General features: G+C 45.6%; 1 protein-coding gene across 2 annotated transcripts in view; it reads left to right on the forward strand.

Annotated features, from left to right (window-relative positions):
- The window catches only part of SLC20A2 (solute carrier family 20 member 2), a 108,373-nt gene extending 102,947 nt beyond the window's left edge, over nucleotides 1-5,426 (forward strand). For both annotated transcript variants that reach the window (XM_045998030.1, XM_045998031.1), the window contains exon 11: nucleotides 5,032-5,426. In XM_045998030.1, coding sequence (XP_045853986.1) covers nucleotides 5,032-5,196 — 165 coding nt within the window. In that variant the 3' untranslated portion in view covers nucleotides 5,197-5,426. The remainder of the gene's footprint in view (nucleotides 1-5,031) is intronic.
- Nucleotides 5,427-14,118: the final 8,692 nt, after the last annotated feature.

Consider the following 14,118-nt stretch of genomic DNA (forward strand, 5'->3'; position numbering starts at 1 on the left):
CTGCTTCCCTCTCTCTCTCTCTCTGCCTGCCTCTCTATCTGCTTGTGATCTCTCTCTGTCAAATAAATAAATAAAATCTTAAAAAGAAAAAACCACATATGACCATCTACTGACATATATGCCAAAAAGACATTTGATAAAATTCTCTAAAACACCGCTAGAATTCAGCAAAAATGACCAAGCGCACCATAAAAATAAAGAACTCTACAGCTCGTCTGTCAGCAGTAGCCAGTACGAAAATGTGATAAAAACAACACCTCCAGCATTGCAGCAAAAAGATATTTGAGAATAATCCTAATAAATGTGAGTGTTGTATATGAAAAAGACACATAACTTCACACAGACATGAAAGCAGACCGGCAGATGAGACAGTGTTATTGGATGGGAAAACTAAATTTTATAAAGATATGAGTTCCCTCCAGGGCGTCTGGCTGGCTCAGTGGGTGGAGCATGTAACTCTTGATCTCTGGGTAGTGAGTTCAAGCCCCACCTTGGGTGTAGAAATTACTTTTCAAAAAATCTTTTAAAAAAAGGTATTATGGGGCACCTGGGTGGCTCAGTGGGTTAAAGCCTCTGCCTTCAGCTCAGGTCATGATCCCAGGGTCCTGGGATCGGGCCCCGCATCGGGCTCTCTGCTCAGCAGGGAGCCTGCTTCCTCCTCTCTCTCTCTCTGCCTGCCTCTATGCCTACTTGTGATTTCTGTCTGTCAAATAAATGAATAAAATCTTTAAAAAAAAAAAAAAAGGTATATGTTCCCCACAAATACAAACCCAACCAAATTTTTCTTCTAACTTTACAAAAGAAGACTAAAGTGAATTTGGTGGGTCAAGTTCTCAAGGATATAAAATAAAAAGAAAAGTAATGAGGAAGGACAGTCTTGGGAGAGAGAGAGTTGAAAGTATACAGAGGTGGGACAGCAGTGTGGACGGGGACAGTTTCAGCTGCGGAAGATGACAAAGTTCTGGAGATGGATGGTGCTCATGCTTGCCAAACAGTGTGACGATACTTTATGCCACTCACTTGTACACTTAAAAATGGCTAAAATGATCAATGTTATGTTATAGGTGTTTTACCACAACAATGAAAAACATAGGGGCGCCTGGGTGGCTCAGTGGATTAAGCCGCTGCCTTCGGCTCAGGTCATGGTCTCAGGGTCCTGGGATCGAGCCCCGCATCGGGCTCTCTGCTCCGCAGGAGCCTGCTTCTTCCCTCTCTCTGCCTGCCTCTCTGCCTACTTGTGATCTCTCTCTCTGTCAAAAAAACAAAAAACAAAAACAAAAAAAAAAAACAGTGAAAAACATCTGCTATTTCTATAAAAACAGGCCAGAAATAGAGCCTGCTATACAGGAGCGATATAGTTTGGTGATGTTGGGTAAGGGAGGTTGGATCGCTGGCTGTCAGTCGAGAAAAACAAAATTAGACACACAGCTCTCAAAAAATTAATCTGATGGCCTAACTAGCATTTTTAAAACATTTTAAAATTTAGAATAAAATAGAATCTTATTTTAGAAAATTTACACTAAAATAAAACTAAATATCAAATATTCAAGGACAAATCATAGGAGAAAAGTACAGCATATTTTATTGTATGCAATTAGAAACTTGAAACAAAGCAAAGCAGTGAATTGAGAAAAATCTTTGCATTAAAGAAGAGTTAAGGGAAGCCTGGGTGGCTCAGTGGGTTAAGCCACTGCCTTCAGCTCAGGTCATGATCTCAGGGTCCTGGGAACGAGCCCCGCATCGGGCTCTCTGCTCAGCAGGGAGCCTGCTTCTCCTTCTCTCTGCCTACTTGTGATCTCTGTCTGTCAAATAAATAAATAAATAAATATTAAAATAAAATAATAATAAAATAAATAAATAAATATTAAAAAAAAAAAGAAGAGTTACTATCTTTCAGTAAAGACCACACATTTGGCAGAATTGGGAATACATGGAGAGACAATTTTATCTATAGTAAAGACTAGAAGAGGTACAATTGGATAAATAAATAAAAATGTAGCCTTAGGGGTAAAGATATGCAAATTAAAGCAACAGTAGTACATATTTTTTGATTGCTTAGCAAAAAAGAGCAACTTGCAGGATGATTACAATGTACCAAAATTCACAGATTATGGATGACCTTGTACATTTATAACTGTTAATAAAACTATTTGGCAGTCTGTATGAAGACCCTGTTCCTCCTCCTTGCAGCATTCCATCTGATACATGGTAGGGAGTTGGTAAAATACCATTTTGCAACCATTACTGATAAATTACCATTTTGCAACCATTGTAGTGAAGACGGGATTGGGGAGTCTTTAGCAGAAGGGGAGAGGGAGGTTGATAAAGGAGCAGGATATTTTAATAGTCTGAAAATGTTTTTTCATGGATTGTGGCAAAAGGTTAAGAACTGGTGAATTTGGGTAAAGGGTGTGTGGAGTACTTACAACTTTTCTCTAAGTTTCAAATTATTTCAAGATGTTTTTTAAATACTCCCTTTAAATTGCTGAATCACTATTGTACATCTGAAATTAATACAACCCTGTATGTTAACTGTACTGCAATTAAAAGCAAAACTAAATAAATGCCCCCTTTAATAATCCATTTCAGGGAATATTATTTTTTAAACCCAAATATAAACTATATGAATGAATACACTAATCATGGAACTTTTTTTAAGATTTTAATTTATTTGTCAGAGCAAGTGAGAGTGTGCACGTGCACAAGCAGGGGGGAGGGGCAGAGGGAGCAGCAGGGAGCCTAATGCAGGACTCAATCCCAGGACCCTGGGATCATGACCTCAGCCAAAGGCAGACATTTAACTGACTAAGCCACCCAGGCCACCTGGAACTATTTCTAATAGGGAAAAATTGGAAACAAACTGGAAGTGGTTAAATTAAGTGCATCCATCTAAAGGGTGTGCCATTTCTCATGATAATCATAAAGCCTGTGAGCACTACAGGGAGATGCCTATAATAGAATGTTAATTTTTTTAAAGAAAGGAAATAATGTGCCCTATTATTTACAAATAAAAGTATATTGATAAAAACAAGAAAGGAATATATAAATCGGACAGTAGTGGAGGTCTGGGAAATTGCCCATCCCTTCTCGTACATAAACTTGCTATAGTAATATTCTAACTTCATGCTTTAAAAAAAAAAAAAAGATGTATTTGAGAGAGAGAGCGCAAGTTGGAGTGTGGAGGGGAGGGGCAGAGGGAGAGGGAGAAGCAGACTCCCCACTGAGCAGGGAGTCTGATGCAGGATTCGATCCCAGGACACTGGGATCGAGCTGAAGGCAGACACTTAACCGACTAAGCTACCCGGGCTCCCCTACCTTTATGCTTTCTCAAAAAAGTTTTTTTTTTTTTTAAGATTTTATTTATTTACTTGACAGAAAGAGATCACAAGTAGGCAGAGAGGCAGGCAGAGAGAGAGAGAGGGAAGCAGGCCCCCCGCTGAGCAGAGAGCCCAATGCCGGACTCGATCCCAGGACCCTGAGATCACGACCTGAGCCAAAGGCAGCGGCTTAACCCACTGAGCCACCCAGGCGCCCCTCAAAAAAGTTTTCTAAGAAAGGAAGAGGGTGTGATAAAATGGAAACTTGAGCATGTCCTCCCTAAGGGAGTCCAGAGCAACCAAAAGGGTACTAAAGAGGACACGCTCTGGAGACACAGTGCATAACAGGAGTTAGAATTTGTGGACTTGACCGTGTTTGAGGACCACCAGAAACTAGCTGACCCTACATAGTAGAAAAATCTTGATTGTCTGTCATGGTTTAGGAACTTCTAGACAGCATTCTCAGGTTCTCAGGTTCATACAGGGTACTGGTTACAGCCAAAGATTTTAAATACAATAATCACTTTGAAAGCTCCTCGTACATGTTAGTTGCTGTCCTGAAGATGTTGGTTAATCATGGCTTGGGTTGACAGAATATCAGATTAACTGCCTTCCAGTACACCGCTGATTTTGGTGTTCCAGTTTGTGTCCATAAACAATCTAATGTGTTGGATTTTATTTTTCCTGTGGTTAGACCTGGTTGCTATTTGAACTGCATTGGCCCCTGATGACTCTGGAGTATTTGAGGGTCAGTGGAAACAAAGCCTATTTTATGGAAAAATCCAGCTCACAAATGGGCATTCTGTCCAACTCCACGCCCCACCAGAGCAAGTGAGGCATGAGATGTTATGGGAATTGTACTTTTTCATTTTTAGGATACTTAAAGTTGAGTCTTTTTTCCTTTTTAAACTTTCAACAAACCATAAAAATGAACGGTGAGTGTTTGGAAAAAGCTTTGAATCCGTATTAGCATTGTGATTTCCCAATACCTGTACCTGTCGTTTTGTGAGGCACGAGTGACAGTCCCGATCTAATAGTGTGTATGTTCCACTTTGTCTTACTTTATTTTACTTTGCCGTTTACTTTTTTACTTCCCTTCACACTAGCTAAGGTACAAAGATGGCCAGGCAGCTTGAGATAGAGGAGGAAACCAGTTTAAAATCAAGAGGCCTGAGTTCTGTCCTCAGGCTGCGGCCGTTCTCCCGTGCCCCCGAGCCCCCTCGGGATCTGTTTTAGCCTCTGTAAAACGAACCACGTGGATTGGACATTCTCAAAGGTCTTCTCCAGCTCCAACACTTACGATGCTGCTTTTGCGAGGGAAAGGGCACGCTGTCGCCGTCGCACTGCCCGATCAAAGCAGGAGCGTATGCTGTGGTCCGCCTTAGCCCGCCTGCGGAATATTGAAGTCAAGTTAGTTTATAAGGTGCAGAGAGAAGGGGAGACATGCACTTGTCTAACGTCCCACTCAGATGGAATAGATTATAGGCAAAGTGTATCAGAACGACGTGCAGAGTAGAATCACCCTAAAGTAATTATACCTAAGATCTTAATGATTTTAAAAGCTTTGAACAAATCAAGAGGCAAGAATTGGTAGTTTTATAATGCAGTTTACTTCTGAGGTTAGCCGCTTTCCTTTGCTTGACTGTAGAGTCTGTGCCTCACGCTTAAATTCGCGGGCCTCTGTTTTCACCTTCGAATGTCTGTGCTCCCACAGGTGGGCTCGGTGGTGGCCGTGGGCTGGATCCGCTCCCGGAAGGCTGTGGACTGGCGTCTCTTCCGGAATATCTTTGTGGCCTGGTTTGTGACTGTGCCCGTGGCTGGCTTGTTCAGCGCTGCTATCATGGCCCTCCTCATGTACGGGATCCTCCCCTACGTGTGATTTGTGTCTTCTTCCACGCCGCGCACAAGGAGTGGTCTGGGGTGGGCACGTGGGGGTGGCACGTGGCACGCGACCTGCCCATACGCGGGCTGCCCACCCCCGCCCCCAGCTTCTCCGCGTCCCTTTCCTAGGGTTCCAAACCACACTGTTCACCTACACTGTAGAGTCCCCCTCCAGAGCTAACTTAACTACTGTACAGAATCACGTGCATTAAACTGGTATCGCGGTGACACGACGTGGTGCGGTTACTTCCCTGTCGCTGCATAGTGTGTACGTAGACTAGATAGCATTATCTCTGACATACTCAAAATGGGAGTGGAGCTGTATTGCCTAGGACCCAGTATTCAACAAATCCTTGTACGTCGTGATTTCAGTGGCAAATTTTAAGAACCTTTTAAAAGGAAAGTGTAAATTGGAGAGTGGTGTTTTCCTCGTTGAACAGACTGTAAGACAAGCGCGAGTCGGAATGGCTGGTGCACATTTGGGCAGGTGTGCGACCGTGGGTGTGCTCTTGATACTGGGGTGGGGGTTCACAAGGGCTCTCACTGAGGAATCTGTTCATATACTGTGTATTGATTCTGTAATATATCATAATCGCTTCTGTAAATACTTCAGACTGTAATTTTTTAATGGTGTGCTTCCCTATACTTTTTTGATCAGAGAATTTTGGAAAGTACCAAAGAAGCAGGGGAATAGTTTGCCAGTATTCTATTTTCATATTGCCTGTCTCCCCTTCTCATTAATCCTACCGTTAGCCTGTGCTGGAGGGAGACCGCCGGGCCTGGCCTGCCCCTCACAGCGCGGATGCTGAAGCACCAGCCCTCCCCTCCCCCATCTCCCCCAGCCCCACTGCCCCCCACTGCCACCACATGCCAGACACTGGTGAACCCCGCAGTGGTCCTTCATCGTCGTCCGTGTAGAGAGTGTACGTACGTAAGGATGCGTGTTCCAGCACCACATATCAAGTCCAGTTTAAATTTTCACCCCTCTTCTCCCCTCGCAGCCTGAGGAACAGAATTCTTGTCTCAAACACTAAGGCGACTGATACAACGTTCTAGAAATTCAGGAGCAGGGAGAGTTGAAATATTAGACGATACACTGGATTTGAGGATTTCCTTGAGGCCTTTACTAAGCTGAACATCTTGATGCTCTACTGTAGTCCCGTTGGATTCTTTTTTTGGTAGCGGGAGGGAGGAAGTGTGACTAACGTTAGAGCCTGAAACTATGGAAATGCTGCTAAAATTTTTATATTGACAAACGTTTTCTTGGTACTTCATTGTGATTTTTCATTAATCAACCACATTAAATTTATAATAAAAAAATGCCCCTCAAAAGTTTGCCTCTGAAGTCTTTTTCTAAGTATCTATAGGTTTTTCAGTTTCCATAAAAATAAGAGTTACGTAATGTGTTTACTTCTATTTTTCCAATAACTTTCTTATTTTACTACTGTTATGTGTCTGTACACTAATACACATGCGCAGGAGAAGAAAGCAGTGAGGGACACAGGCAGCGTGCCGCAGTCCCCTCCTGTTAGCACACACGCACGCATGCTGGCTCTTCAGCCAAGACCTGACAAGAGAGTGTGTCCCGGGATGGAATTTTTGTTAAAAAATGTATCACGCTTCTGTGCTCGGCCTCTCCCAATTGACTCTGAACTTAGCCTTTTGTGGAGGCAAGGGGGAGGCAGTCGTTTCACCCATTCAGGGCTAAGGGCCTAGCAGAAAAATGCACTTCGTCTTTCTTCTTGGTTCAAGCAGAAACTGCTCCCCCAACCCACACAACCTGCTTGGAGCTTCGGAAGCCAGAGCTCCACCAGCCTCCGCAGCAGGGCTCACAAGCCCCATTTCCTTCTGGAGCCAGAAAGGTGACAGGGATGAGGGACACTGACCAGGTGTGAAAAGTTCTTCATCTCCACAAGGAAATGTGCTTTCTCTGATTTTTTTAAAAAGATTTTTATTTATTTAACAGCGAGATCACAAGCAGGCATAGAGGCAGGCAGGCAGAGAGAGGGGGAGCAGGCTCCCTGTTGAGCAGAGAGCCTGATGCGGGACTCGATCCCAGGACCCCGAGATCATGACCTGAGCCGAAGCCAGAGGCTCAACCCATTGAGCCACCCAGGCGCCCCCATTTCCCCACTTCTGATAAAACCATAGATTCAAGAAAACGTTCGATTTCCTCCTAAGTTTATAAGAACAATAACAGCAAAACAGTGTAAGCTCGCCAGCAGCGTCCTGAGAAAAGGGCCACAGGAGCAGAGGCCCGGGAACCCAGGTGGGACGAAGGTCACACGTCCACAGAGCCTCGGAATGACTAAGCACGAAGCGGTTCTGGAGCACCCCTCCCTGGCCTGTCAACCTGACAGAGCAGTTGTCATCCCCGTCCCCCGTCCCTTCCCCACGAGGGCCAGGGGGCAAGCTCTGGCAGAGGATGGGTCACCTAGGAGGAGTGAGCGGACGCTGCCCTGGCTGCCGGAGAGTGTCTCATCTGAGTCTCTCATCAGCAGCCTCTTCCTCTGAAAATGCACACACTCCCCGGACCGGGAGAACTCCGTTGACCCCCACATCTTCGCTGGGATCTGGTCACCAGCTCACCGTCTGCCGAAGAGAGCTGTGTGGGGCTGCGGAGCGCCTGGAGACCCTACCTGCCCAGTGGCTGGGCTCTCAGAGGGGCAGAGCCTGCACGGAGGATGGGCGACAGCTCCCAAAGGAGCTTGAGCTCTCTAGTAATTGCTCTTTACTTCATTTTCTGCCTTTCTGAGAGGACTGAGCTTTTGAGCAAATATGTAATATGTAAACACATTTCTTCATTTTTAACAAGATAATTTTTAAAATTAAGTCCTCTTGGCTCCTCGGAATAAGCTGCAGAATTAAAAACAAAACAAAAGAAACCCAGTCTTTCCATCATTCAGAGAATGGTGGCCTGTCAAGTTCTAGGGTGTCGGGGAGTTCATCCACTTACACTGTGAGGCAGGAAGAGGGCCTTGGAAGGTCCTGCAGTGTGTTCCGTGGAGCCCCCGGGTGGGGGAGACCGCGTTCACGCTGCGCCTTCAAGTGCTCCTGCCGGAGGGGGTCCTGGAGCCGGGGAGGGCTGGGCCCCTACCCTGTTCCTCACCGGGGCCCTGAGGCCTCACGTGGGGCTGAGAGTTCTGGCAGGACGGTGTAGGGAAAGGGGCAGCTCCAGGCCTGGCTCAGAGTAGGGCTCCATACACTAGCGTGTGTACCTTCCCCTTTTTTGTGGACGATTCCCCTCAGGTGGACTGCTTGGAGGAAAACTTTAAATTCGATGATGGAGGAAAACGAATAGAAAATAAGCCACAGTCAGCTGAACAAGACAAAACAGCCAGAGACAACAAGAAAGTGGAGAATGGGTTCTCTGCGGCTGGGTGGAAGAAGATTGATGGGACCTGTAGAATACGGTTAAATTCTCATGAAGGGGGAAATGTAGCCCTGTCCTTGGATTGTCACCCTCTTAGAGCTTTTCCTAGCACTTCATGCTTTATTATTGAAAAGACAACGAAACAACCCTGATGCCTATTGTGAAAAAAAGGGACAATCACCTCCATCATCCCCCCACGTTGAGACACTGGTCTTTGGAACACCCGGAGCTGGCCAGGCACTGGGGAAACGAAGGCACAGAATGAGAAGAAGTTTAGGCAGCCAAATGGTCAGAGAACCAGAGTGAGCCCCAGGCTTCCTGACCACCTCTTAGCCTCTCCCTCTGAGCAGCTGTCAGACCATGTCCTCAATTGTGGTCTCTAAAAAAGGAGCCAGACTCACCTGCAAGCCAGAAGGCCCTGGGACTCCACAACAGGGCCATCATCTTCTCGTGTCAGTGACAACAGCGACACCCAGTGGGGGCCATTGCAATTGCAATCGTGACCATCTTCCCAGCCAGAACCTTTTTAAATTGCTGCCGTGAAATCACCTCTCAGAATAATAATTATACCATAATTCAGAGAGGCGCTACAAATGGCATTTCCATTTCTTTGATGGCCACAGGAAAATATGAGTACTTGCCGAAGGAGAACTTCAGTCCGTATGCAGAAATCCCCATGACTGGGAAGCCAAGCCACTGGATCATTTCAGTAAACACCCGCTGGGTGGCTGTCATGTGCCAGGTGTGGGCCCGGCCACTGGAGGTAGGGAGGCAAAAAGGCCTCTCAGAGTTCACAGGCAGGAGCGGGGGAGGGGTAAGCATAAAGGCAGTACAGTGCGATTGTTGACGCCTCCAGGGTGGGGAAGCCTTCACCGAAGAGGCAGACATTTGGCGGAAACTCCAGGTGCAAAGTGGACGGTGAGAGCATTGGGTCACTTAGGGAATCAGGGGTTTTAGAAGCCCGCAGACTCTCGGAGAAGAGGGTCTGACTGCAGCTTGCCGGAAATGTGTGCAGGTCACGAGGGCCGTCTGAGATGCGGCTAAGCTCCGGGGACAGCCTTTGGAGGCAGCTCTCAGGAAGACAGGATCCATCATTTTCAAGGGCCGAGGGCAGCGGGCACGTGGGGATCCCGGGAGCTGTGCCGAGCACAGACTCCACTCCCCCAGCACCTTGAGGTCTACCTCCGTTTGCTCAGCGGACAAGCCCCCCCCAACCCGGGAGCACACACACTCTGAATGCTGTCCCGTTCTCGGGGTCTCCCGCGACGTGGCGAGCCCACCGTCAGCATCGCACTCCGGCCTCTCTTCACCCTCGTAGTCCCTCCACCAGGCGCAAGAGTGGCCATGAATGGTACATCTGGGAAGAATGAACTGTGAACTGGGCATGTTGGGGTTAGTTCCTTCCTCTGAGAAGCGCTAGAAATCCCTGTCCTCTGTTCCGCCTTGCCTGGGCCTGGGGGAGGCCTGCCCTGGCCCAACGCTGCTGTCACTCTCGCCCTCAGCGAGTGTCAAGTAGCCTTCATCAAACGATGTGGCTTTTGGCTTCTGTCCACTGACACCGTGTCCTCATTTACCATTTGTTTAGAACCTGAGGAAGAATGGTGCTGTTATGTGACCCCCTTTACTCTGAGAAGGCCTGTAAGGCTATCAGAATCTCCGAGGGCGGGCAGATCTCACCTGAAAAAGCTACTCACACAACGCCAGGGTGTATGTAGAAGCAGAGAAGGCTGAGGATGGAACCGAATGTCCACATTTAAGGGAAGGCAAAAGAGAAGACGATTCGATTCTAAAGGGCAATAGCCGAGAGTTCACAGAGCATGCATGATCAGAGGCTGTCCTCTTACAGGGAGGATGGGCTTCCCGTGCACAAGCACGGCAACCCTCCTGTGTGTGCAGGGACCTGACACTGGGGCAGCCCACAAACGGCTTCAGCTGTCTTAGAGCGCCTCCCGGCCGAGGTTCCAGAACCCGGGGGCTGGGCCACGTTACTGGTGAGCTTCCAAGAACAGACACTTAGTAAGGAAACTTTGGGACATTAGCACTGTCCTCTGTTCCTTCAGCAGTGATGCTCAGAGTATGAAGATGGACTAGCAGTGCGTCGTGTTGGCTTCTGATCGCCTGGAGAGCTAATCTTTAAAATGAGATGTGTGGGGCACCCGGGTGGCTCAGTTGGCTAAGTTGGCTAAGCGTCTGCCTTGGGTTCAGGTCATGACCTCAGACTTCCTATCGGGCTCCCTGCTCTGTGGGGAGTCTGCTTCTCCTTCTTCCTCTCCCCCTCCCCCCTGCCCTCTCTCAAATAAATAAAATCTTTAAAAAATAAATAAATATGATATGTAAACATCAATCTCTTAAAATTTAATAAAGACTTCAGACTTATTAGTTTATCACAAGAAACGCCAGTACTTTCATCTGTTTGGGTAACTCTCCTAAGGGTGGTAGGAGCCCCTGGTGTTTCTTGCCTTGGCCAATGCCTTTGGGCTCACTGTCCCCTCAGACTAAGGGACACATTTTCTGCTGAACTGCACCCCCACTGACCACCCATTAGATATGGGGCCCACTGTGCTGCCACAAAGGGCTGTCTGCCTTTTTAAACAATAGTAATTAGGAAAGTATTTCCCTAATACAGAAATAAATTTACTTTAGAGAATCAGAAAAATATAGTAAATTATAAAATCAATAAAAATTATCCATGATTCCAACTTCCTGAAACAATGAATATTAATATTTTGCAGTATTTTCTACTTCCATATATACTTTTTTAAAAAGATTTGAGAGAGAGAGAGAGAGCATGAGCAGAGACGGGGGTGCAGAGCGGGGAGAGAGAGAATCTCAAGCAGACTCCCCAGTGATTGCAGAACCTGATGGGGGCTCAATCCCATGACCCTGAGATCATGACCTGAGCCAAAACCAAGAGTCAGATACTTAACAAACTGACCCACTCAGGTGCCCCAACATATACTTTTTTTTTTTTTAAGATTTTATTTGAGAGGCAGAGATCACAAGTAGGCAGAGAGGCAGGCAGAGAGAGAGAGGCAAGCAGGCTCCCCGCTAAGCAGAGAGCCTGACATGGGGCTCAATCCCAGGATCCTGGGATCATGACCCAAGCCGAAGTCAGAAGCTTTAACCCACTGAGCCACCCAGGCGCCCCCAACATATACTTTTTAAAAAAATGAAATTGAGATTCATTTTTTACTTTGCTTTTTCTATTTAAATTCTATTGTGAACAATCCTCAAAGGTTATTCTTCTTCAAAAACCTGATTTTTAATGACTGAACAATGTGCCATTTGATGAATATACACATACCATCATTTAACCATGCCCGTTACACATGTGGAAATGTTACACATTTTCTCTATGATCAAGAACTCCACAATGAGCATCTCTAATGATTTCCTTAAGGCAAATTCCTAAGAGCAGAGTCACTGAATCAAAGAATCCACTGACATAAAATACATATAAACTAGAATGTCAGTTCTATGTTCCCAGGTGCAAAGCTGACAGGCTATGGTTAAGGCCAAAATAAGTTACCTTGAGAGAAAGGCTCAAAAGGCAACACCAAGAGTCCTAGCAGTGTCCTGAACGAGTCCATTTAAAATTTAAATAAAATCAAATTAATGTCCTAGGAGTTATAGGCTGATCTGGGGAGAAAGGAGAAGATGAAGAGGGAGAATAAGGAGGAGACAGCTGGGGGATGGAGTGGAGAGGTGCTTGTGTGCATTTCACAGAGGGAGCGAGCTACTGAGAACCCCACTGTGAAAACCACCAGGAACTGCTCTATCCTAGACCACCTCTCATTCCTGGACTGCTGGACTCCCAAGATGCCTGCGTTAACTGTCTTACAAGGTGACCCCTGCATAAGCTCCGGAAGCATGCCAGTCCGTCTGCGACAAGCCGCACACCACGAAGGAGCGCGCATGGGCAGCAGCGGACGGCCTGCCTCAGCCCCACCCCCCCCCCCACCCCCGCTCCAGTGCTTGGGCTGCGCGGGGTTCTGCTGGTGACAGCTAACTAGACACGGAACAAAGTTGTGTACTCTTCTCACTCCCTTTCTTTTCCTGTGGTACTTTATCTCCTGTAGTGGTGGTTCAATCCACAAAGATAATGAGAAAGTCCAATTACATCATGTGGTTGGTATCACAGATCTTTTCCAACAGAAGGGGTGGTGAATGGAATTTGGCCGCTAGTAAAGACGATCTTTGGTGGGGGGAGGGGAATATCTTGAAGCGCTGACATTTTTCAAAAAGCAACCATCGTGTCTACTTGTAAGACTCCTTTGGAAACTGAGCAAGAATCTGAATAGGCAAATCAGAGTTATTAAAAGATCAGTAAATATATGAAAACAGCTCCATCTCAATAGCAATTAGGGCAATACAAATTAAAATAAGATGCCATTTTTCATTTCTAAGACTGGTGAAAATTTTGAAGTTTGAGGCCATTCAGTGCTATTGAGGATATGGAAAATGGGCACTCCTGACCACCAATGGTAGAAATATAACTTGGTATAAATTTCTGAAGGACAATTTTGTACTACTTATTAAATGTATATGCCCTATGATTTAGAATCTCAAATTTAGTTAAGATAAAATAGAATTAAAAATTGAGTTCTTTCAGAGTTCCCAGCTGGCTTGGTTGGTACAGAGCATGTGACTCTTGTGAGTTCAAGCCCCATGTTGGGTGTAGAGATTACTTAAAAATAAAAAATAAATAAAAATAAACAGTCTGAGTTCTTCCACTGACCTAGTTACATTCCAAGTGCTCAACAGCCACATCTGCCTAGTGGCTACCATATGAGGCAAAGCAGACAGATCATTTTCACCATCAGAGAAAGATCTAGGCAGCGCTGCTATGGAAATATTTACAGAAGTGGACAAAGATATTCAATGCAGTATTGTTTATAAACCAAAAAATGTAATACAGTAAAAAGGGGAATAGTTATTATCACCTTCATAAGTCAAATAGAATAAAAAAAAGTGAGGCAGAGCTATATGAACAGACAGAAGACTGTGATATGTCAGATTTAACACCTGGCTGGCTCAGTTGGTTAGAGCACGTGACTTTTGAACTCAGGGTTGTAAATTCAAGCCCCATGTTGGGTATAGACAAGACTTAAAAATAAAATCTTTAAAAAAATAAAGGGGTGCCTGGGTGGCTCAGTCAGTTAAGTGTCTGCCTTTGGCTCAGGTCATGATCCCAGGGTCCTGGGATCGAGCTCCGCATAGGGCTCCCTGCTCGACAGAAGCCTGCTTCTTCCTCTCCCACTCCCCCTACTTGTGCTCCCTGTCTCTGTCAAACAAATAAAATCTTCTTAAAAAATAAAGTATACTGCAAAACAAGATGCGCATTTTCACATTTTATGAAGATATTTATGTAATCTCTAAGGACACTGAAAAATATTTGCAAGCATTTAACTGCTAGAGATAGTAGATAAGGGACTGGAGAGAGGATTGGGAATTTTCATTTTTTGTGTGTCTGAGTGCATTTGTTGCAACCAGCATATATCATTTTTAGAAAGGGATTTCAAAAAGAGTTCTATTTTTAGAAAGGAA

The sequence above is a fragment of the Meles meles genome, chromosome 2 (assembly GCF_922984935.1).
Source record: "Meles meles chromosome 2, mMelMel3.1 paternal haplotype, whole genome shotgun sequence".
Taxonomy (NCBI): domain Eukaryota; kingdom Metazoa; phylum Chordata; class Mammalia; order Carnivora; family Mustelidae; genus Meles; species Meles meles.